The sequence below is a fragment of the Choloepus didactylus genome, chromosome 1 (genome assembly GCF_015220235.1).
Source record: "Choloepus didactylus isolate mChoDid1 chromosome 1, mChoDid1.pri, whole genome shotgun sequence".
Lineage (NCBI taxonomy): Eukaryota > Metazoa > Chordata > Mammalia > Pilosa > Megalonychidae > Choloepus > Choloepus didactylus.
In genome coordinates this window covers 108,604,485-108,627,827 of record NC_051307.1, presented here as the reverse complement: position 1 = coordinate 108,627,827, position 23,343 = coordinate 108,604,485, and the positions used below count along the sequence as shown (strand labels likewise).

The 23,343-nt window shown below is 40.5% G+C and overlaps 1 protein-coding gene across 6 annotated transcripts in view; it reads right to left on the bottom strand.

Annotated features, from left to right (window-relative positions):
* Positions 1 to 23,343, bottom strand: part of ABCC5 (ATP binding cassette subfamily C member 5) — a 112,152-nt gene that overhangs the window by 15,216 nt on the left and 73,593 nt on the right. For all 6 annotated transcript variants that reach the window (XM_037839529.1, XM_037839521.1, XM_037839527.1 and 3 more), the window contains 4 exons: positions 13,785 to 13,971; positions 12,423 to 12,512; positions 9,146 to 9,335; positions 5,907 to 6,066 (listed from right to left, as the gene is read on the bottom strand). In XM_037839529.1, coding sequence (XP_037695457.1) covers positions 5,907 to 6,066; positions 9,146 to 9,335; positions 12,423 to 12,512; positions 13,785 to 13,971 — 627 coding nt within the window. The remainder of the gene's footprint in view (positions 1 to 5,906; positions 6,067 to 9,145; positions 9,336 to 12,422; positions 12,513 to 13,784; positions 13,972 to 23,343) is intronic.

Genomic DNA, 23,343 nt, shown 5'->3' with positions numbered 1-23,343 from the left:
AGGGAAATGGGGAGAGCCTGGCTGCCACCCCACTGTTCTGAAGGGGTTGAGCATGTGCCCTGGAGATGGAAGGGAATCCGGGTGCTGCCCCGATGTTTGAGGAGGGTGGGGCTGAGAAGGTGGTCTCCCCAATGTGTGGATATGTTGGAGCACTCACCCAAGTGCTTGGAGGGGAAAGGGCTGCCGAAAAGGCCCTTAGGAAGGTTAGACTCCTGCTCTCTCAAGCCCCAAGGATGCAACATTGTTCTGTAAATGACTCTCAGCCTTTGAAATCTAATGGAGTTTGTCCTGCAGGTTTTAGGAACTGTTTTGGTCCTGTTAACCGTTTTCCTTACTGTCTCTCCTTACGGCAATGGGAATATTTATCCTATGAATGTTCCTCCTTTGTATACTGGAAGCACATAACTTGTTCTAAGTTCACAGATCCACAGCTAAAGAAAAATTATGCCTTAGGACTGACGACACCTATAATTGATTTTGATGGGATCTTGTACCTAACTATTGTTACTGAAATGATTTAAGTTTCTGTGATATTGTTGTGGGATGAAGGTATTTTGTATACGGAAAGATAATGTCATTTTGGTGTTCAGGGGGTGGAATGTGCCAGTTTGAATGTATTGTGTCCCCCCAAACGCCATTATCTTTGATGTAATCTTGTGTGGGCAGACCAATCAGCATTAATTAGATTGTAATTCTTTGAGTGTTTCCATGGAGATGTGCCCCACCCAACTGTGGGTGATGACTCTGACTGGATAATTTCCATGGAGGTGTTGGCCCGCCCATTCAGGGTGGGTCTGAATTAAATTACTAGAGCACTATATAAGATCAGACAGAAGGAGAAAGCTGCTACAGCCAAGAGGGACACTTTGAAGAACGCACAGGAGCTGCAGATGAGAGACATTTTGAAGACGGCCATTGAAAGCAGCCTCTTGCTCCGGAGAAGTTAAGAGAGGACAATACCCCAAGTACAACTAAGAGTGACATTTTTGAGGAACTGCAGCCTAGAGAGGAACGTCCTGGGAGAATGCCATTTGGAAACCAGAACTTTGGAGCAGATGCCAGCCACATGCCTTCCCAGCTAACAGAGGTTTTCTGGACACCACTGGCCATTCTCCAGTGAAGGTACCCGATTGCTGATGTGTTACCTTGGACACTTTATGGCCTTAAGACTGTAACTGTGTAACCAAATAAACCCCCTTTTATAAAAGCCAGTCCATCTCTGGTGTTTTGTGTTCCAGCAGCATTAGCAAACTAGAACAGACGGAATGTATAACATGTGAACAAAACCGTCTGAAAAAAAAAAAACGGGTTGATGAAGAAACCTCGAGGGCAATATACTGAGTGAAATAAGCCAGACACATAAGGACAAATGTTGCAGGGTCTCACTGATAGGAATTAATTATAATATGTAAACTCATAGACATGAAATATAAGGTACCAAGATAAAGGACGAGGCGAAAGAATGGGGAGTGGTTGCTTAGTATGAGCAGAATGTTCAACTAGGATGAACTTTAATGTTTGGAAATAAACAGAGGTGTCAGTAGCAAGATGTGAGAATAACTAACCGTGCTGAATGGTGCGTGAATGAGGTGGAAAGGGGATGTTCAGGGTCATATATGTCACCAGAAGGAAAGTTGGAGGTCAAAAGACGGGAATGTATAAAACTGAATTCTATGGTGGGCAATGTTCATGATTAACTGTACAACTATTAGCAATCGCTTCCATGAACCAGAACAAATGTATGACAATACAATTAGAAGTTAATAATAGAGGGGCATATAGGGAAAAAATATATATCTATTGCAAACTATATACTACAGTTAGTAGTATTTCAACGTTCTTTCATAAACAGTAACAAATGTACTATACCAATACTACGAGTCAACAATTGAGGGGGGCTGGTTAGGGATATGGAAGGATGCGAGTTTCCTTTTCTTTTTTTTTTTTTCTTTTTTTCTTTTTTCATCTTTCACTTTATTTCTTGTCTAGAGTAATGAAAAGGGGTTCTAAAAATTGAACAAAAATTAAGTGTGGTGATGGATGCACAGCTGTATGAGGGTGCCATGGGCAACTGATTGTACACTTTTAATCTTTGGATAATCGTATGGTATTTGAACAATCTCAATAAAAATTAAAAAAAAAAAGTCTTCAACTGATTGGATGAAAAAAAATAAAAAAAAAAAGAAATACAGACTGATTCTGGCCTTTAGCCAGTAAGAGTAAAATTAGTTTAAAAAAAAAAATAGAAGTGAAAAAGGTAAGAGGGGGAAAGCAGAGTAAATGAAAAAGGCTAAGAGCAGCAGAGGTTGTTAGAATTTTTTTTTTTTTTTAATATTGGGGAAGCCTGTGCAAATTTGCAAGCAGATGGATGAGAAGGTTCTGAAGATGCTGGAAAAAGGGAAGTAACCAAAGGTCAAGAACCCTGAAGAGTCAGGCCCAACTCATGTTTCTGGAGATGCAGGCGCTCTCGAGGTCACAATTAATACTGGTGTCACGACACACAGGTCAGGAGGCCACAGGGGGAGTGTAGTGACTGAGAGCCTGGACTCTGCAGTCAGCTTGCCAGGTTCAAATTCTGGCTCTAACACTTTGCCCTGTGGTTCCTCGGGCAAATTACTTAACCTTGTACTTCATTTACTTCATCTATAAAGTGGGCATAACAATAGTACCTACATTTCATGAAATTTTGAATAGTCAATCAATGAGTACATGTAAAGGGCTTAGAACAGTACCTGGCATCCAGTAAATCCTCCATAAGGTTAGCTGCTATTATTACTGTTGTTGTTGATACTGTTGATTTTTAGAGCAGCAGTGTCTGGCACAGAATGCTTTTTCAGCAAATGTTAGTTACCATCTAGTGCTCATCATACAGTTAGTCATGACTTAGCATTACTCTCTGGCATACAAACTAGAAGCTTTGGGGAACTCCCAAGTTCCACAAGAATTAAGACTATCAAAAAAGTAAAGAGGAGGGGACCCTTACATATTAGAATTCTTCAGAGGGACAACTTAAAGAGCTTTAAATTCTCAAAACCTGTTCGGCAATATTGGAGCAAATTCCATTCCATCTAGAACACGAGACACTTTTGTCTGAAGGTGCTTTGTGCCCAGGATGAACCAAACACAGAACTGGTCAACTGTGGACTCAGTCATTTTTGCTGTGATTGGGATCTGAGAGCAAGAGATATTCCACAAATAAAAGTAAGAAAATTTAATGGACAGATCAAAAGGAGAATGGGCTTCTGAACAGGAAGAATGAGAATGCAGCTTCTTGCTAATGAACAGAAGGCAAGCAGAAATGCCTCAGGTGATGAGAAGGTGCTCATCACCCAAAAGGAGACTGAGACTCGGGGACAGATGAGAGTGACAACTGAGGACGACTGAGGAGATTAACCACCAGCCAAGCCAGACTTCAGGTGATCCACACGGATGGAAAGATTCCAGCAGGGGCTGGTCTGGGTGAAGGCAAGAGTGCACTTCCTGGGACTGGGAAGCCCAGAGACCTCTGGGAAAGGGAAAGGAAAGCACCTCCTGGGCCAGGCCTGAAGGAGGGAAGGTCAGAGAAAGTGTTTAAGACCTGGATGAAGAAGGGCCTCTCTTCTTGTGGCTAAATATCAGGGCAAAAGGCAGAGGGAAAGGACTTGCCAAAGAACTGCAAGCCCGGACAGACGGATAAGGAAGAGCCAGGATGAAGGTATCAGAATAGACTGAGATTCTGGCTACTCTAAGAAGGGAGGTGGCCCCAAATTATATATATATATATGATCTCCAGCTTAGATTATATTTGTATGCAGAACAATTCAGAAATTCCCATCTTGTAGTATTCTCTAAATTTTGTTTGATTTTGTTTTCATTTTGCTTTTCCTCTGAGAGCTCCTTTCAAGTTTTAATTGCTTGCTGTATCTCAAAAAGACATACCTACCCCCCAATACTAGTTAATGCCTGTAGAAATTTAGTTTCCAAATGCAGTCTATAGGAGGCCCCTAAGAAAAAAGCTGATCTCTCCTGCCCTTGCCTTGGGAAACTCATTATAGGCTTTCTAATCTTCTAAAAAAAGCACAAGAACACCAAAAACTGAATGTTCTTTGGGATCTATAAGAAACCTTAAGGCAGAAAGGGAAGAGGGTAAGAAGCTCTGGGATTTAATTTTTCCTCATTAGTGTCTACTGGCTGAAAAAGCCAAAATTATAGCTGGCAGAAAATTAAACTTACGTGATTTCCTAAGCCTGCATAGCTGATGGCCCAAACATTAGTCTTGAGATCAACAACTAAAGCCTGAGGACAGTAGCACATCAACTGAGCTTATCTATACGGCAGCAAAAACCTCTAGCTCTAATGACAAATGGTCCCAACTCCCTTAGAGCTACACTTCGGTGATGCTCTACAAACGCCACCTGCACATGCCTATGGGTCAATGCTTAACCATTAACTCTAGATGCCAGATACATGAGCCCAACGGAAGCTCTGTAAAAATTTAAAATTAAAACTGAAGCTTCTTGGTGACAGCATTTTTAAGACAAATCTAAAGTTTAACATGCTTTATTCTTTGAATCTCTTCCAAATGATTATTTAAAAAACAAAAAGTGAATGGTTCTTTTGTCCTGAGCCGAAAATTACCAGGGCCAATTGTATAAATAGACAGATTTATGGGAAGGAAGAACAGATTTGGCAACACCTAATTTATTAATTTTGGACTTCAATAAATTCTAATTATTTTCTGATGTCACCTGCTTGACCTTGTTATCACAGTACCCAAAGGGAATGATTTATTATCATCAACATATCCAGTTTATGCTGGCCAAACTCTTTAGTGTTTTAGAGAAATGCCAAAACAAACACACCCAGGAGTACAGAGCCTGTGTGAATGCAGGTGAGAATTCAGTTTACCAAACCTCTTTGAGTTAATGGGTTCAAATGCCATTTCCTAAAGGAAAAGGAGGACCTAGTTTTAAAGACAGGTCTGAACAATGTCCATGGTTATCTGAAATACAGTTGGTATAATTTTTTTAAAACCACTAAAAAATAAAGAGGAAATGGCAACACTACTTTTAGAGTGATTAAAAAAAGAACTCCAATCTAAGTTAACTACATTGTTAAGTTGTTTTTATTTCCAAAAGGAGGCAGCTTGAATGGAAATGGACACAAATTATGGAAACTTATTTTTAGGAGGCAGGTGCTTAAGGCTAAAGAAAGGATAATGTTTAGAAAAGACCATGGGATTAAACATATTTCCTAATAAATATATATTACCATGTATTTAAACAGACCAAGAAGAGCAATTTTGTCTTTGTCTGCTGGCAAAGATTTCAGAAAAAGGCATCCTTTCAAAATAAGCATCAAAGATGGGACAAGATACTGGAAAATGAAAATATGTGAGGAGTAATAATATCTGAAAGGCATCATTAGCACTGACAACTTTTAGTACACTTAGGAGAGACAACAGCTTGGAGTGGGAGGGGGATGGAGGCCAACAGTGATGAGGACAATGACAGCAGCTACATTTACTAAAGCTTACTATTTACCAGACTCTGTGTTTCTTTAATTTGTATTAATTTACTCAATCTTTACAACAACAGATATTAATATTATCCCCATTTTATAGATGAGAAAACAGCTTAGAGTGGTTAAGTAACTTGTCCCAAGTCACAGATCAGAAATCTGGGCCCAAATCCATCCAACTTCTTTACCACCATGCTACAGGGCCTCCCTAACCATTTTGCTGATAAAGCAGCTTGTCCATGGAGCTGCCTCTGCAACAAGAAACATGCCAGTGTGGCAGGAAAAGCTGGACCAGAGGTCACTAATCTCAGTCCTGGGTGGAGGCTCTAGCGTCGCGGGGTCCAGCATGCCCATTTGGCCTGTAGAGGAAGGCCCCGGGTCCTTACCTGCGGGCCCTGGGTCCTCACCTGACAGTGCCACTGAACAGCACGGGCTCTTGAGGAATGATGGAGAGCTTGCTTCGGAGGTCAGCAAGGCCAATATCGCTGATTCTCACTCCGTCAATTTTGATGCAGCCTCCGGATAACTCCACCAGACGGAAGAGGGCCATCCCCAGAGAGGACTTCCCTGGTGAGTCAGAAGACGTACAAAAAAGAGGCTCAATTAGCAAACTCTGTAAAAAAAAAGATGGCTTGTTCTCAGGGGAAAACGTTCTGTTTTTCTATTTCAACTAGTCAACTGAGGTAATGTATGAGGATAGCCAGAAACAGAAAAAAGTGACTAACTCTCCTGAGTTACGCAGCATCTACACTTAAATCACACGGCGTCAGCCTGAGAAGGGGTGGGAGGGCTGCTTCACTCAGGAACAGTTTGCACAGGGTTCAGTACTTCTCTGGCAAAGTCAGGAGAAAGGGTCTTCCATCCCCTTATTGTGGCTGAGAGAAAAACTAAGAAATGGTGTTTCATTGCCAAGGCAGCAGCTGGAGAATGGAAGTGGTTCTAGGGACACAGGCAAATGGAGGAAGGGGAAAATGAAGACTCGTTCTTAAGCTTTTTGCTTGCGTACATGAGTGGCTGTCAGTGCCTCTACCACATGATGCAGAGCTCCGAGAGAAGCAGGATTAGGTCTTAAGAAAAGGAGTGTGGCATTATGGAAATAGCGGAACAATTTTTCTTAGTTGAATCTTCATTTAAAAAGTTGTATAATTAATATAAGAAGACACTATCAATCTCCCATAATGTCACTACTATTGTTTTGAACACATTTCCTTTCATCTTTTCTCCAGGGTTGAGATCATACCACAGATAAGATACTGTAATTGCTTTTCTCACTTAACATTATATAGCAAGCACCCAACCATTTTATTCAAAACACTTCAAGATAAAATGTTAGTGGCTGCAACATATTCCATCATGTGAATGTACTCTTAACTTATTTAACCAGTGCCCTAATGTTGTACATTTCGTTTATTCAAAACATATTACAATAATGTGGTGTATTGCTCAAATTTTGCTCCCAGCTCAGATAATTTCCTTGGGATAGAATCCAGAACTGAAATTTCTAAGTCAAAAGATATAAACACTTAAAAAAGTTCTCTCTCTATAGTGCCATATCTAAGAAAACTAGTTTGATATAGTCCTGTCTACCGTACAGCAAAGTGGACACATGGTTTAGATTTAGAACTAAACCGGTGGCGTTTGTAGAACTAAGCCGGATGCCTGGTTCTTGACCCTCCTGTCCTCCTCCTGCCTCCATGCTCTGGACGACCTCTCATGAAGGCCTCTCAGATCACTGTGGCTTGTCCATTCTGCAGCCATCAAGAGAGCAAACATCCTGCCTTGCTCCAGTGTTCTGCCACCACATCCCAGCTGCTGGGATTTGTCTCCTGGGCATACCCTTGCCAAACAACCTAATGGGAACCCTAAGAAACATCTGTTTTCCTCACACAGCAACCCTTGCATCTATCTACTGGAAACAAGCTGAGAAACCTGAGTCCATGTAGTATGATAATGAGGCCTTCTCCTAGAAATAATGACTTCATTCAGGATCACCCCTTGCCCAGATAAAGGAAGCAGGAGACCCTCCCTGAGTGTGAAGGCAATGCTTTGTTTTCAGGTCTAAACTAAGGAAGGAGCAGTGCTGGAATAGGTTGGTCAAGTTGTTCTACTTTAACAAAGGATCCTAGGTTTGGACCACCTGGACTGGAAGACTTTTGGTTCTCTGAATCTAGATGACCTTTGCACTGATGGGATGTGCTGGAGTAAAAGGAAAGAAAGTCCTCCTGGTGTCCTCGATTACAGACACAGCAGGGCCTACGAGTCTTGCAAGAAGCTGTATTAGGATTAGAGTTTAGATTTTTAAATCAGGCTATAATTATTTTATTTTTCTTGTTTATTTCTCTTTTGTTACCACTTAGGACTTAATAAGTCTTAGGGAATGTTTCAGCCTGTCTTACTTATGTTAATGGGAATGTACTCCTGGGAGCTGATTAGCAGAGGGAATCTGAGGAAAAGAGCTAAGTAAGAGGCTTTTGGAACAGCCACCCTCTTTGGCTAAGATTCTTTTACCAGTGTGAAAAATCTGGAGGCGGTGTCTTGTTTTGACATGAAATAATTCCCTCAAACAGGAAGCAGGAAATGGCTCTTTCTTTTCCTTCTTAGCAGTTTCTTTACAGTAAATTGCCAAGAAAGAATAAAAGGCCCTTTTTCATGGCAAGAAAAAAAAGCCAGAAGAATTCTGATGCCAAGAAAGAATGGAGCCCAGATAACTGACCCAGAGAGACCTTTTATGCAAGGTTAAACAGGTTAGTAAAAGAAGACAAGACTAATCTTTGAAATGCTATGCAGGGAGAAAAGAAGGAAATAACATACCCAAGTCATGACCCTAGAAATCTAAAGAGTATATAGCAATACATTTCTAAGAGTGAAGTAAAATGCCTCAAACGAAGGCTGATCCTCTATTTCTTTACAACTGGCATCAGACCAAGAAAATAGTTTGTCTTTGAAGGAACATAGGTTCCTATTTAGAGGAGTGTTAATTTGTTTCTGAAAAATATGAAGCTGACAGCACATCACAAAATCCTTTAAAATGTTCACATTGTGACTTTATATAAATAAGGAAGCTCAGTGTATGCTATTTGCAATAGTGAAATGACAGCAACCTCGATGTCCTATGAGTGGGAATTGGTTAAATACAAAGTATGGTATACCCATAATAGAATATTGTTATTATGCCACATAAAAATCATGTTAGAGTCATGTTATAGAACAGTAACTGATGTGAGAAAATATTCATAATTTTAAAAGCTGGACAAGAAATAGCGTATGTAAAAATACGCTTATTTTTAGAAATATATGTATTAACAGAAAAAGCCAAACAAGACACACACCAAAATGTTGACAGTAGTTATCTCTGGGTAGTGGAATTATGAGTGATGTCTCCCCTCTGTGTTTTGCTATATGTTCAAGTATTCTGCACTGTGAATGTATACTTTTATAATTAGAAAAAGTACTAAATGTATTAAAAAGGGTTAAAAATAAACCTAGACAATTGGTTTCAGAGGGGCCTGAGGCACCAATTGCTCAACTAACAGGGATCTGGTTTGAAGGGATGAAAGTGATATCATATAAACAGCAAATCATGGGCCCCAAACTGAATTCAGACAGATTCAAATATTTCCCCAAGGAGGCCTCTGCATATCCTTACCCGATCCCGTCCGACCCACAATGCCAATCTTCTCCTTAGGTTTGATGGTGAAGGACACTTTCTTCAGGACCAGAGGGAGATTTTCTCGGTATCTCATCTCTGCATTCTCAAAGGTCACTTCTCCTTCCTGGGGCCAGTCAGGAGAAGGAGCCTTGTTCTTAATTCTGGCAGGTGCTTCCAAGGAGAGAGTCTGGGGAGACAAAAGCAGCTAATTCAGACTGACCGCATGGATTCTGGAGGATAGCAAGGCATTGTCACAGAGAAGTAAAATCAGCATAACCCTAGCAGCCACACAAAGCCAAGCCACCCTGTCCTCGTGCTATGAAGATTCCCTTGGCAGTGAACACTTATCACCACTAAACTAGACAGAGGCAAGGTTCAATGGCTACTATGTACAGCTTAGAGAAAGCAGTGTTTTTCAGACTTTCATTTGCCCTAAGGAATTCCTCCATGGAGCTGTCTTGGGGGCCAAGGGAGAAGCTAAGTGGTGGGGCAGGAAGCCTTTACACCCCCCTTCAAGCACAGCAGTTTTTATTGGGATTTCTTAAAGATACTCTACATGAAACAGGATTCCACCATTTGAAAACCATTGGCCTAGACCATAAAGAAATAAACTAACATTTATTGAACACCTGATCCGATCCTGGCATTTTGACCTAGCACAGTCAATCCAGGGGACATGGATTCTAACCCCAGCTCTTTGTGACCTGGAAACATCACTGCCTCTCTTTGGGTCTTAGTTTTTCATCTGCAAACTGTAGGGACAGGGTTAGCTAATCTTGGAAGTCCATTCTAGCTTTAAACTGCTGTGATTATATAACTACTTGGGTTAATTTCTATCAACAGTCACATCTCACAAGGTTTTAAATCTCTTCGGCAACTAACCACGGGGCTTTTATAGCCTGATAGGGAAGTAAGACAGGGCCAAAGACTACAGTGTTCTGAGGGTGAAGTCTGAAGTCTAAAACTCCAAGCTGGAAGGATTCTGTCCTGGGACAGGCATCCAGGCCGGGGACTGGAAACAGGAAGCTAATCCTTGGAAATGTGACTAGGTTTGTACGGGGTCCACTCTGTACCACCTCTGACTGTCATTCTGACCTCTCCAGCAGGAGACTTTCACCAACAGTGATGCCAAATCAAACACTATACATCCACACATTCACACACATCTCTTCCATAGACCGGAATAGCGGGCAAAGAGGCTAATATATAAAGAGGAAGAACAGCTATTAGCAGACTGACTACCTGCCATTCTTTCTGAGAAGAATTATTTGTAACTTTAAAAAATATCCTATGCACTGAGGACTGACAGTTTGGTAGGATGAGCCCTCAATCTTGGGGCATGCCCTTGTGAAGCTTGTTGTTGCAAAGAAGAGGCTAAGCCTACATGTGCCTAAGAGTCTCCCCCAGAGAACCTCTTGGTTGCTCAGATGTGGCCTCTCTCTCTAAGCCAACTCTGCAGATAAACTCACTGCTCCCCCCACCCCATGTGGGACATGACTCCCAGGGGTATAAATCTCCCTGGCAACATGCGAATGACTCCTGGGGATGAGCCTGGACATGGCATCGTGGGATTGAATCTTCCTGACCCAAAGGGGGAAGTGAAATGAAATGAAAGTTTCAGTGGCTGAGAGATTTCAAATGGACGTGAGAGGTCACTCTGGAGGGCATTCTTATGTGCCATATAGATATCCCTTTTTAGTTTTTAGTGTATTGGAATAGCTAGAAGGAAATACCTGAAACTGTCAAACTGCAACCCAGTAGCCTTGATTCCTTTTTTTTTTAAATAAATTCAGTTTTATTGAGATATAATCACATAACATACAATCATCCATAGCGTACAACTTTTCATAGTACCATCAAATAGTTGTACTTTCATCACCCCAATCTATTTTTGAACATTTTCCTTACACCAGAAAGAATAAGAATAAAAAACAAAAGTAAAAAAGAACACCCAAAATCATCCCCCTCATCCCACCCTATTCTTCATTTAGTTTTTGTCCCCACTTTTCTACTCATCCATCCATACACTGGATAAAGGGAGTGCGATCCACAAGGTTTTCACAGTCACACTGTCACCCCGTGTAAGCTACATTGTTATCCAATTGTCTTAACTCTTGAAAACCTTGTGGATCGCACTCCCTTTATCCAGTGTATGGATGGATGAGTAGAAAAGTGGGGACAAAAACTAAATGAAGAATAGGGTGGGATGGGGGGGGCGATGGAATGTTTTGGGTGTTCTTTTTTTACTTTCATTTTTATTTATTTAGTTTTTATTTATTTATTTATTTAGTTTTTTTTTGGAGTAAGAAAAATGTTCAAAAGTTGATTCTGGTGATGAATGCACAACTATATGATGGTGCTGTGAATGGGTGATTGTACACTGTGGATGACTGTAAGGTATGTGAATATACATACCTTATATAAAAAATATCCTATGACTAATGAGGCTTGTGGTCAAAACAGCTTTCAGTGAAGTAGGTCTCTGCTAGAAAATGCAGTTTACATATACTCAGTTCTCAAATGAAAGAGTAGTTTTTTTAAAACTATGTTTATGAGTTAATTATTTGGAATTTGGAATGTATTACTCCCACGTAAACAGTATTACAAATACTGGTAGTCTCAGGAGACTTCACAAAATAGGTAACTCCTGAGAAGTGAGTTGAATTTGAGAATCCTAACTATTCATGACTCTGCTGCTTTCTACAGAAATTTATTTTCAGAGTTCCAACTAGGACATGAGCAAGACACTGTGCCCCCGGTAAGACTACAGGGGGTTCCTGGGGGAAGGCGGGAAAAACTAGATAATCTCAGTATCAACGAAATTAATTGGTTTCTAAATTACGAATGCAGTTTAGAAGTAGCTAGGGAGTTTTTAGAACTACAGAAGCCTGGGTCCCATCCTATTGTGCTGCAATCTCCAGAGATGAGGCCCATGTTTGCGTCTTTGCCTGAAGTTCAGGAGTGGATTCTGATGAAGAATAAGTGAACTCAACTACAAATTAAAACAATACATGGTTTTAAACACTATAAGAAAAATGTCACCCTCAAATGAACTAAGATCCTCCCAACTGGACACAGTTTACAGATATCTTTAGAAACTCTTATACTCTATTCTCCATCCCACACATGCTCAAGAGACTGCTGGCCCTCTCAAGCAGGATGAGATATGACAGAGAAAACAAGTCTCCTTATACATCCATCTGAGGCACTGAAAAGGGTAAAAACCACTCCAGGAAGGGTGAGACAGCAGTCAAGGGATGGCAGGCAGTCTGACCTTAATATAGTGGTCAATCCTTTCCACAGAGGTGAATCGCGCTTCTGTCTCGGAAGCCAATCTAACCGTAAACTGGAACAGTCCTGTTAACTGATAATGGAAAGCAGAAATCCAAGAAAGAATTCATTATCAATACCCACCACACCCATGCTAGACAGCTTCTTTCATCTTGGGGACCACAGGGGATGTGCAGCAGCTGGTTTCAGGGACTGGCTCATTCTCTTAGCATGTTAAAACCAAAAAACCCCCAATCAATAGCTATTATCAACAAACGCAGGAGGCATCGTGATATTGTAGACACTAACTTTTCTGTCTTCGAAGGCTTTCTATGCATCTTTATATTTCCAATAACACATATCTGTGGTTAAATAACCCCTGGGCTTCATACCTGTACCTGCTGTGGCAGTCACAACAAATGGAGAGAGCAACCTGCGAGCAACTAGTGAGAATGCTACCATGAAAGTCAAATAGGATATAGGAGATTGGGTAAAAGTCAATGCAGAGGCTCTGTGCACCCCAGACTTAGGACTCTGAAACAGAATATATATAATGCAAAGTCTTTCCCAACTAATAATTAAGTAAGTGCAGAATGTGGACAGATATCTTTGGGTATCTGTGAAGACACATGTCTCTGGGGTTCTCTGGCAACTTATTTAATTTTGTCTTACCAATATGGAAAAATGTCAAACACATGTAAGAGTAGAAAGAGTAGTATAATGAACCCCAAATGTGTTAGTCACCCATCTGAAAAAATTAACAACTTATACCCAATACTGTTTCAGCTATCTCCCTAACCTATTTCCTCCTCCTATGTTATTTGAAAGCAAATCCCAGATATCCTATCATTTCATCCATAAATATTTCAGTTTATGTCTCTAAAATATAGATTCTTTAAAAACACATATTATTCTTTGAGCTACATAAAGACCTTCAGCCATCCCTAGGGACCAGAAGTGTTTACATATATAACAGTGTTGGGAAAATAAAATGCATATAAGGAACATACTGAGGACAGTATTTCTTGTAAGACTAGGAAGAGACCGGGGAGGGTGGTGAATACAGAAATATACAAATAAGCAATTTGTCAAAATCATGCTTATTTATGAAGAAAATAGCACCTGTTATTCAAACACATGCAACATGGTGAAATCCCTTTCTCCTAGATCCCAATCCCTACCTCTCTCCCATCCCTAACTGCTCCGGTCAAATCTAGATTGTTGGTGCCAAATCAGACTAGAGGAATCTTCAAGGATTCAGAGGACAGACAATGGCTTGGGTGGAGCCCCTAATCACGCCTCTTCTAGGTGAACACAGGATGGACTAAAAATGAGCAAAAATGATGCCCCCATCCCAGATACTGACCTGGACAGCATAAGAGATGGCGAGACCCGCATAGGCCGGGGGAATCTGCCCGTGCAGGAGAACAATCATCAGCCCAGTGGTGGTGATCAGGGCAATGCTGATCAGATCCAGCCGCACAGCCAGCCACCTCATCGCACACGTGAATAAGAAGAAAGGAGCTTGGTTGTTATCCAAGAGCTCCTGGTACCTGTGAGGAAGACAGACACGTAATGGGCAAAGAAAGTACCACACGACTCTGGTCATGGCTGTCATCAAAGCTGTGGTGGATTAAAGAATGGATGGGAAATATTTAAGTACTTCCTGTTTATAACGGGGAGACTGACATGGAAACTTCAGGAGGGCAGATATTCTCACACATACAGGGTTTCCTAGTGTTACCTTTTCAAAAAACAAAAACAAAAAACAAAAAACAGATTAAATATATTAGGGGGAAAAAACCCACTTTAATAGTATAGGGAAAGCATGGGAAAGGAGATCAAACAAGGAAGTTTGTGCTAAGCTTTAGAAAAATGTCTTAGAGGTCAGAGGTCATTTTCTCAAAGAAAGAGAGCTTATGTAAGGGAACAGCAGAAATGGGCCTAGACCAGAAAAAAAGAAACTCTTGGACTGAATAAGGAAAAGCTCAAACTGTCTCTTGCCACACAACTGTTGGGTCAAATGGCACTTCCTTCCCAAAGCAAGGAATAAGGAACCAGGAGCAGTGAGCTAAACCACAGCAAATGAGGTTCAGACAACACACTGTCACTAAGGGTCCTAGAAAACAGACCAGACCCCACCTGAAGGTTCAGGGTGTGGCGCACAGCTATAACTCCAGAGCAGGAAGTCTTGTCAAGCAAATGTTCTTTCCTTTAAACCCCACCCCATCCCCAATAAAACATGTGCTCGTTACAGAAATTTAGAGGATGCAATAAAAAAGAGGAAAATGCAAAATTCCAGTAATCTCACCACCTAGTTAAAACCAGACTTAATATTCTGCTTCCTTTCCTCTAGCATGTTTACCCCAATGCACATACATTTGCTGTTATGTATATACACACATGTACAGACACAGTATTTTACTTTTTTTCACTTAAAGTTAGGATGTATTGTCCTGAGTCATTTAACATTCTCTATAAAAATAATTTTTCTTGCCTTTTAACTCTAAATTTTCTTTAAAAATTAACTTTGTAATCGATAATATATGCACAGGATAGAACATTTTAAAGGTACAGAGATTTTACCATGAAAAGTCAGTCTCGAAAAGCTGCATGGCTGACGGCCGGGAGGAAAGTAGGTAAAAAGTCAGGAACTGCGTGGACTGGACACCACAGAGCAATCTGTCTTTGGGCATACTTCATACAACACTCATGAAAACGTGGAACTGCTGAGATCAGCGAAATCTGTAAGTTTTTGCGGCCAGGGGACCCGCGCCCCTCCCTGCCAGGCTCAGTCCCGGGGGAGGAGGGGCTGTCAGCTCCAGGAAGGAGAAGGGAGAATTGCAGTGGCTGCTCTTATCGGAAACTCATTCTACTGATTCAAACTCCAACCATAGACAGACTGAGGCCAGACACCAGAGACTCTGAGAGCAGCCAGCCCAGCAGAGAGGAGACAGGCATAGAAAAAAAACAACACGAAAAACTCCAAAATAAAAGCAGAGGATTTTTGGAGTTCTGGTGAACACAGAAAGGGGAAGGGCGGAGATCAGGCCTTGAGGCGCATATGCAAATCCCGAAGCAAGGCTGATCTCTCGGCCCTGGACACCTTTCCTTAATGGCCCTGGTTGCTTTGTCTATTAGCATTTCAATAACCCATTAGATCTCTGAGGAGGGCCGTTTTTTTTTTTTTTTTTTTTTTAAATCCTTTTTGCTTTTTCTAAAACAATTACTCTAAGAAGCTCAATACAGAAAGCTTCAAAGAATTGAAATTTGGGCACGTCAAGTCAAGAGCAGAACTAAGAGAGCTCTGAGACAAAAGGCAATAATCCAGTGGCTGAGAAAATTCACTAAACAACACAACTTCCCAAGAAAAGGGGGGTGTCCGCTCACAGCCACCATCCTGGTGGACAGGAAACACTCCTGCCCATCGCCAGCCCCATAGCCCAGAGCTGCCCCAGACAACCCAGTGTGACGGAAGTGCTTCAAATAACAGGCACACACCACAAAACTGGGCGTGGACATTAGCCTTCCCTGCAACCTCAGCTGAATGTCCCAGAGCTGGGAAGGGGGAGTAGTGTGAATTAACAGAGCCCCATTCAGCCATCATTTGAGCAGACTGGGAGCCTCCCAACACAGCACAGCAGCCCAGAACTGCCCTGGGGGGACGGCACTCACCTGTGACATAGCACAGTCATCCCTCAACAGAGGACCTGGGGTGCACAGCCTGGAAGAGGGGCCCACTTGCAAGTCTCAGGAGCCATACGCCAATACCAAAGACTTGTGGGTCAGTGGCAGAGACAAACTGTGGCAGGACTGAACTGAAGGATTAGACTATTGCAGTAGCTTTAAAACTCTAGGATCATCAGGGAGATTTGATTGTTAGGGCCACCCCCCCTCCCCGACTGCCCAGAAACACGCCCCACATACAGGGCAGGCAACACCAACTACACACGCAAGCTTGGGACACCAATTGGGCCCCACAAGACTCACTCCCCCACTCACCAAAAAGGCTAAGCAGGGGAGATCTGGCTTGTGGAGAACAGGTGGCTCGTGGACGCCACCTGCTGGTTAGTTAGAGAAAGTATACTCCACGAAGCTGTAGATCTGATAAATTAGAGATAAGGACTTCAACTGGTCTACAAACCCTAAAAGAACCCTATCAAGGTCAGCAAATGCCACGAGGCCAAAAACAACAGAAAATTATAAAGCATATGAAAAAACCAGACGATATGGATAACCCAAGCCCAAGCACCCAAATCAAAAGACCAGAAGAGACACACCTAGAGCAGCTACTCAAAGAACTAAAGATGAACAATGAGACCCTAGTACGGGATATGAAGGAAATCAAGAAGACCCTAGAAGAGCATAAAGAAGACATTGCAAGACTAAATAAAAAAATGGATGATCTTATGGAAATTAAAGAAACTGTTGACCAAATTAAAAAGATTCTGGACACTCATAGTACAAGACTAGAGGAAGTTGAACAACGAATCAGTGACCTGGAAGATGACAGAATGGAAAATGAAAGCATAAAAGAAAGAATGGGGAAAAAAATTGAAAAACTCGAAATGGACCTCAGGGATATGATAGATAATATGAAACGTCCGAATATAAGACTCATTGGTGTCCCAGAAGGGGAAGAAAAGGGTAAAGGTCTAGGAAGAGTATTCAAAGAAATTGTTGGGGAAAACTTCCCAAATCTTCTAAACAACATAAATACACAAATCATAAATGCTCAGCGAACTCCAAATAGAATAAATCCAAAAAAACCCACTCCGAGACATATACTGATCACACTGTCAAACATAGAAGAGAAGGAGCAAGTTCTGAAAGCAGCAAGAGAAAAGCAATTCACCACATACAAAGGAAACAGCATAAGACTAAGTAGTGACTACTCAGCAGCCACCATGGAGGCAAGAAGGCAGTGGCACGATATATTTAAAATTCTGAGTGAGAGGAATTTCCAGCCAAGAATACTTTATCCAGCAAAGCTCTCCTTCAAATTTGAGGGAGAGCTTAAATTTTTCACAGACAAAGAAATGCTGAGAGAATTTGCTAACAAGAGACCTGCCCTACTGGAGATACTCAAGGGAGCCCTACAGACAGAGAAACAAAGACAGGACAGAGAGACTTGGAGAAAGGTTCAGTACTAAAGAGATTCGGTATGGGTACAATAAAGGATATTAATAGAGAGAGGGAAAAATATGGCAAACATAATCCACAGGATAAGATGGCCGATTCAAGAAATGCCTTCACGGTTTTAACGTTGAATGTAAATGGATTAAACTCCCCAATTAAAAGATATAGATTCGCAGAATGGATCAAAAAAAATGAACCATCAATATGTTGCATACAAGAGACTCATCTTAGACACAGGGACACAAAGAAACTGAAAGTGAAAGGATGGAAAAAAATATTTCATGCAAGCTACAGCCAAAAGAAAGCAGGTGTAGCAATATTAATCTCAGATAAAATAGACTTCAAATGCAGGGATGTTTTGAGAGACAAAGAAGGCCACTACATACTAATAAAAGGGGCAATTCAGCAAGAAGAAATAACAATCATAAATGTCTATGCACCCAATCAAGGTGCCACAAAATACATGAGAGAAACATTGGCAAAACTAAAGGAAGCAATTGATGTTTCCACAATAATTGTGGGAGACTTCAACACATCACTCTCTCCTATAGATAGATCAACCAGACAGAAGACCAATAAGGAAATTGAAAACCTAAACAATCTGATAAATGAATTAGATTTAACAGACATCTACAGGACATTACATCCCAAATCAACAGGATACACATACTTTTCTAGTGCTCACGGAACTTTCTCCAGAATAGATCATATGCTGGGACATAAAACAAGCCTCAATAAATGTAAAAAGATTGAAATTATTCAAAGCACATTCTCTGACCACAATGGAATACAATTAGAAGTCAATAACCATCAGAGACTTAGAAAATTCACAAATACCTGGAGGTTAAACAACACACTCCTAAACAATCAGTGGGTTAAAGAAGAAATAGCAAGAGAAATTGCTAAATATATAGAGACGAATGAAAATGAGAACACAACATACCAAAACCTATGGGATGCAGCAAAAGCAGTGCTAAGGGGGAAATTTATAGCACTAAACGCATATATTAAAAAGGAAGAAAGAGCCAAAATCAAAGAACTAATGGATCAACTGAAGAAGCTAGAAAATGAACAGCAAACAAATCCTAAACCAAGTACAAGAAAAGAAATAACAAGGATTAAAGCAGAAATAAATGACATAGAGAACAAAAAAACAATAGAAAGGATAAATATCACCAAAAGTTGGTTCTTTGAGAAGATCAACAAGATTGACAAGCCCCTAGCTAGACTGACAAAATCAAAAAGAGAGAAGACCCATATAAACAAAATAATGAATGAAAAAGGTGACATAACTGCAGATCCTGAAGAAATTAAAAAAATTATAAGAGGATATTATGAACAACTGTATGGCAACAAACTGGATAATGTAGAAGAAATGGACAAATTCCTGGAAACATATGAACAACCTAGACTGACCAGAGAAGAAATAGAAGACCTCAACCAACCCATCACAAGCAAAGAGATCCAATCAGTCATCAAAAATCTTCCCACAAATAAATGCCCAGGGCCAGATGGCTTCACAGGGGAATTCTACCAAACTTTCCAGAAAGAACTGACACCAATCTTACTCAAACTCTTTCAAAACATTGAAGAAAATGGAACACTACCTAACTCATTTTATGAAGCTAACATCAATCTAATACCAAAACCAGGCAAAGATGCTACAAAAAAGGAAAACTACCGGCCAATCTCCCTAATGAATATAGATGCAAAAATCCTCAACAAAATACTTGCAAATCGAATCCAAAGACACATTAAAAATATCATACACCATGACCAAGTGGGGTTCATTCCAGGCATGCAAGGATGGTTCAACATAAGAAAAACAATCAATGTATTACAACACATTAAAAACTCGAAAGGGAAAAATCAATTGATCATCTCAATAGATGCTGAAAAAGCATTTGACAAAATCCAACATCCGTTTTTGATAAAAACACTTCAAAAGGTAGGAATTGAAGGAAACTTCCTCAACATGATAAAGAGCATATATGAAAAACCCACAGCCAGCATAGTACTCAATGGTGAGAGACTGAAAGCCTTCCCTCTAAGATCAGGAACAAGACAAGGATGCCCGCTGTCACCACTGTTATTCAACATTGTGCTGGAAGTGCTAGCCAGGGCAATCCGGCAAGACAAAGAAATAAAAGGCATCCAAATTGGAAAAGAAGAAGTAAAACTGTCATTGTTTGCAGATGATATGATCTTATATCTAGAAAACCCTGAGAAATCAACAATACACCTACTAGAGCTAATAAACAAATTTAGCAAAGTAGCGGGATACAAGATTAATGCACATAAGTCAGTAATGTTTCTATATGCTAGAAATGAACAAACTGAAGAGACACTCAAGAAAAAGATACCATTTTCAATAGCAACTAAAAAAATCAAGTACCTAGGAATAAACTTAACCAAAGATGTAAAAGACCTATACAAAGAAAACTACATAACTCTACTAAAAGAAATAGAAGGGGACCTTAAAAGATGGAAAAATATTCCATGTTCATGGATAGGAAGGCTAAATGTCATTAAGATGTCAATTCTACCCAAACTCATCTACAGATTCAATGCAATCCCAATCAAAATTCCAACAACCTACTTTGCAGACTTGGAAAAGCTAGTTATCAAATTTATTTGGAAAGGGAAGATGCCTCGAATTGCTAAAGACACTCTAAAAAAGAAAAACGAAGTGGGAGGACTTACACTCCCTGACTTTGAAGCTTATTATAAAGCCACAGTTGCCAAAACAGCATGGTACTGGCACAAAGATAGACATATAGATCAATGGAATCGAATTGAGAATTCAGAGATAGACCCTCAGATCTATGGCCGACTGATCTTTGATAAGGCCCCCAAAGTCACCGAACTGAGCCATAATGGTCTTTTCAACAAATGGGGCTGGGAGAGTTGGATATCCATATCCAAAAGAATGAAAGAGGACCCCTACCTCACCCCCTACACAAAAATTAACTCAAAATGGACCAAAGATCTCAATATAAAAGAAAGTACCATAAAACTCCTAGAAGATAATGTAGGAAAACATCTTCAAGACCTTGTATTAGGAGGCCACTTCCTAGACTTTACACCCAAAGCACAAGCAACAAAAGAGAAAATAGATAAATGGGAACTCCTCAAACTTAGAAGTTTCTGCACCTCAAAGGAATTTCTCAAAAAGGTAAAGAGGCAGCCAACTCAATGGGAAAAAATTTTTGGAAACCATGTATCTGACAAAAGACTGATATCTTGCATATACAAAGAAATCCTACAACTCAATGACAATAGTACAGACAGCCCAATTATAAAATGGGCAAAAGATATGAAAAGACAGTTCTCTGAAGAGGAAATACAAATGGCCAAGAAACACATGAAAAAATGTTCAGCTTCACTAGCTATTAGAGAGATGCAAACTAAGACCACAATGAGATACCATCTAACACCGGTTAGAATGGCTGCCATTAAACAAACAGGAAACTACAAATGCTGGAGGGGATGTGGAGAAATTGGAACTCTTATTCATTGTTGGTGGGACTGTATAATGGTTCAGCCACTCTGGAAGTCAGTCTGGCAGTTCCTTAGAAAACTAGAGATAGAGCTACCATTCGATCCAGCGATTGCACTTCTCGGTATATACCCGGAAGATCGGAAAGCAGTGACACGAACAGATATCTGCACGCCAATGTTCATAGCAGCATTATTCACAATTGCCAAGAGATGGAAACAACCCAAATGTCCTTCAACAGATGAGTGGATAAATAAAATGTGGTATATACACACGATGGAATACTACGCGGCAGTAAGAAGGAACGATCTGGTGAAACATATGACAACATGGATGAACCTTGAAGACATAATGCTGAGCGAAATAAGCCAGGCACAAAAAGAGAAATATTATATGCTACCACTAATGTGAACTTTGAAAAATGTAAAACAAATGGTTTATAATGTAGAATGTAGGGGAACTAGCAGTAGAGAGCAATTAAGGAAGGGGGAACAATAATCCAAGAAGAACAGATAAGCTATTTAACGTTCTGTGGATGCCCAGAAATGACTATGGTCTGTTAATTTCTGATGGATGTAGTAGGAACAAGTTCACTGAAATGTTGCTATAGTATGTAACTTTCTTGGGGTAAAGTAGGAACATGTTGGAAGTTAAGCAGTTATCTTAGGTTAGTTGTCTTTTTCTTACTCCCTTGCTATGGTCTCTTTGAAATGTTCTTTTATTGTATGTTTGTTTTCTTTTTAACTTTTTTTTTCATACAGTTGATTTGAAAAAAGAAGGGAAAGTTAAAAAAAAAAAAAAGAAAAGAAAAAAGACAAACAAGGAAAAAAAAAAAAAAGATGTAGTGCCCCCTTGAGGAGCCTGTGGAGAATGCAAGGGTATTCGCCTACCCCACCTCCATGGTTGCTAACATGACCACAGACATAGGGGACTGGTGGTTTGATGGGTTGAGCCCTCTACCATAAGTTTTACCCTTGGGAAGACGGTTGCTGCAAAGGAGAGGCTAGGCCTCCCTGTATTTGTGCCTAAGAGTCTCCTCCTGAATGCCTCTTTGTTGCTCAGATGTGGCCCTCTCTCTCTGGCTAAGCCAACTTGAAAGGTGAAATCACTGCCCTCCCCCCTACGTGGGATCAGACACCCAGGGAAGTGAATCTCCCTGGCAACGTGGAATATGACTCCCGGGGAGGAATGTAGACCCGGCATCGTGGGATGGAGAACATCTTCTTGACCAAAAGGGGGATGTGAAAGGAAATGAAATAAGCTTCAGTGGCAGAGAGATTCCAAAACGAGCCGAGAGATCACTCTGGTGGGCACTCTTACGCACACTTTAGACAACCTTTTTTAGGTTCTAAAGAATTGGGGTAGCTGGTGGTGGATACCTGAAACTATTAAACTACAACCCAGAACCCATGAATCTCGAAGACAGTTGTATAAAAATGTAGCTTATGAGGGGTGACAGTGGGATTGGGAATGCCATAAGGACCAAACTCCACTTTGTCTAGTTTATGGATGGATGTGTAGAAAAGTAGGGAAAGCAAACAAACAGACAAAGGTACCTAGTGTTTTTTTTTACTTCAATTGCTCTTTTTCACTCTAATTATTATTCTTGTTATTTTTGTGTCTGTGCTAATGAAGGTGTCAGGGATTGATTTAGGTGATGAATGTACAACTATGTAATGGTACTGTAAACAATCGAAAGTACAATTTGTTTTGTATGACTGCGTGGTATGTGAATATATCTCAATAAAATGATGATTAAAAAAAAAAAAAAAAGTCAGTCTCTCTCCCACCCATCCTCCACTACCCAGTTCCCCTTTCCAAAGGTAACTGGTAGCCGATTTACTGTGTATCTGTTCAGAGATAATCTGAAGGTTATGCCTACAAACACATAGTGTAAAAGGTAGCATGCCACACCCATGCATCTATACTTAGCTCTTTAATAAGTCTTGGATATTGTTCCATATCAGTACCCACACAGCTGCCTTTCTTTTTCAGGGCCACATAATTTTTCCACTGTATGGGTACACCACAGCCTATTTAACCAGTCCTCACCGAAGACATTTAGGTTATTTCCAATCTCTCGTTAATTCATAATCTCCACAGTGACTACCATGTAACATAAATTATGCAAATAAACAATAATCAATGGCTAAATAAAATACCAATGTAATGTCAATAACTACCTTTTACAATTCTAAAAAGAGCAAAACTCCATCAAATATAGCTATTCAGGACCAAAAGCCAATAAACTCCAAGCCTGAATTTTGTCCTAACTGCTCTGAAGGGA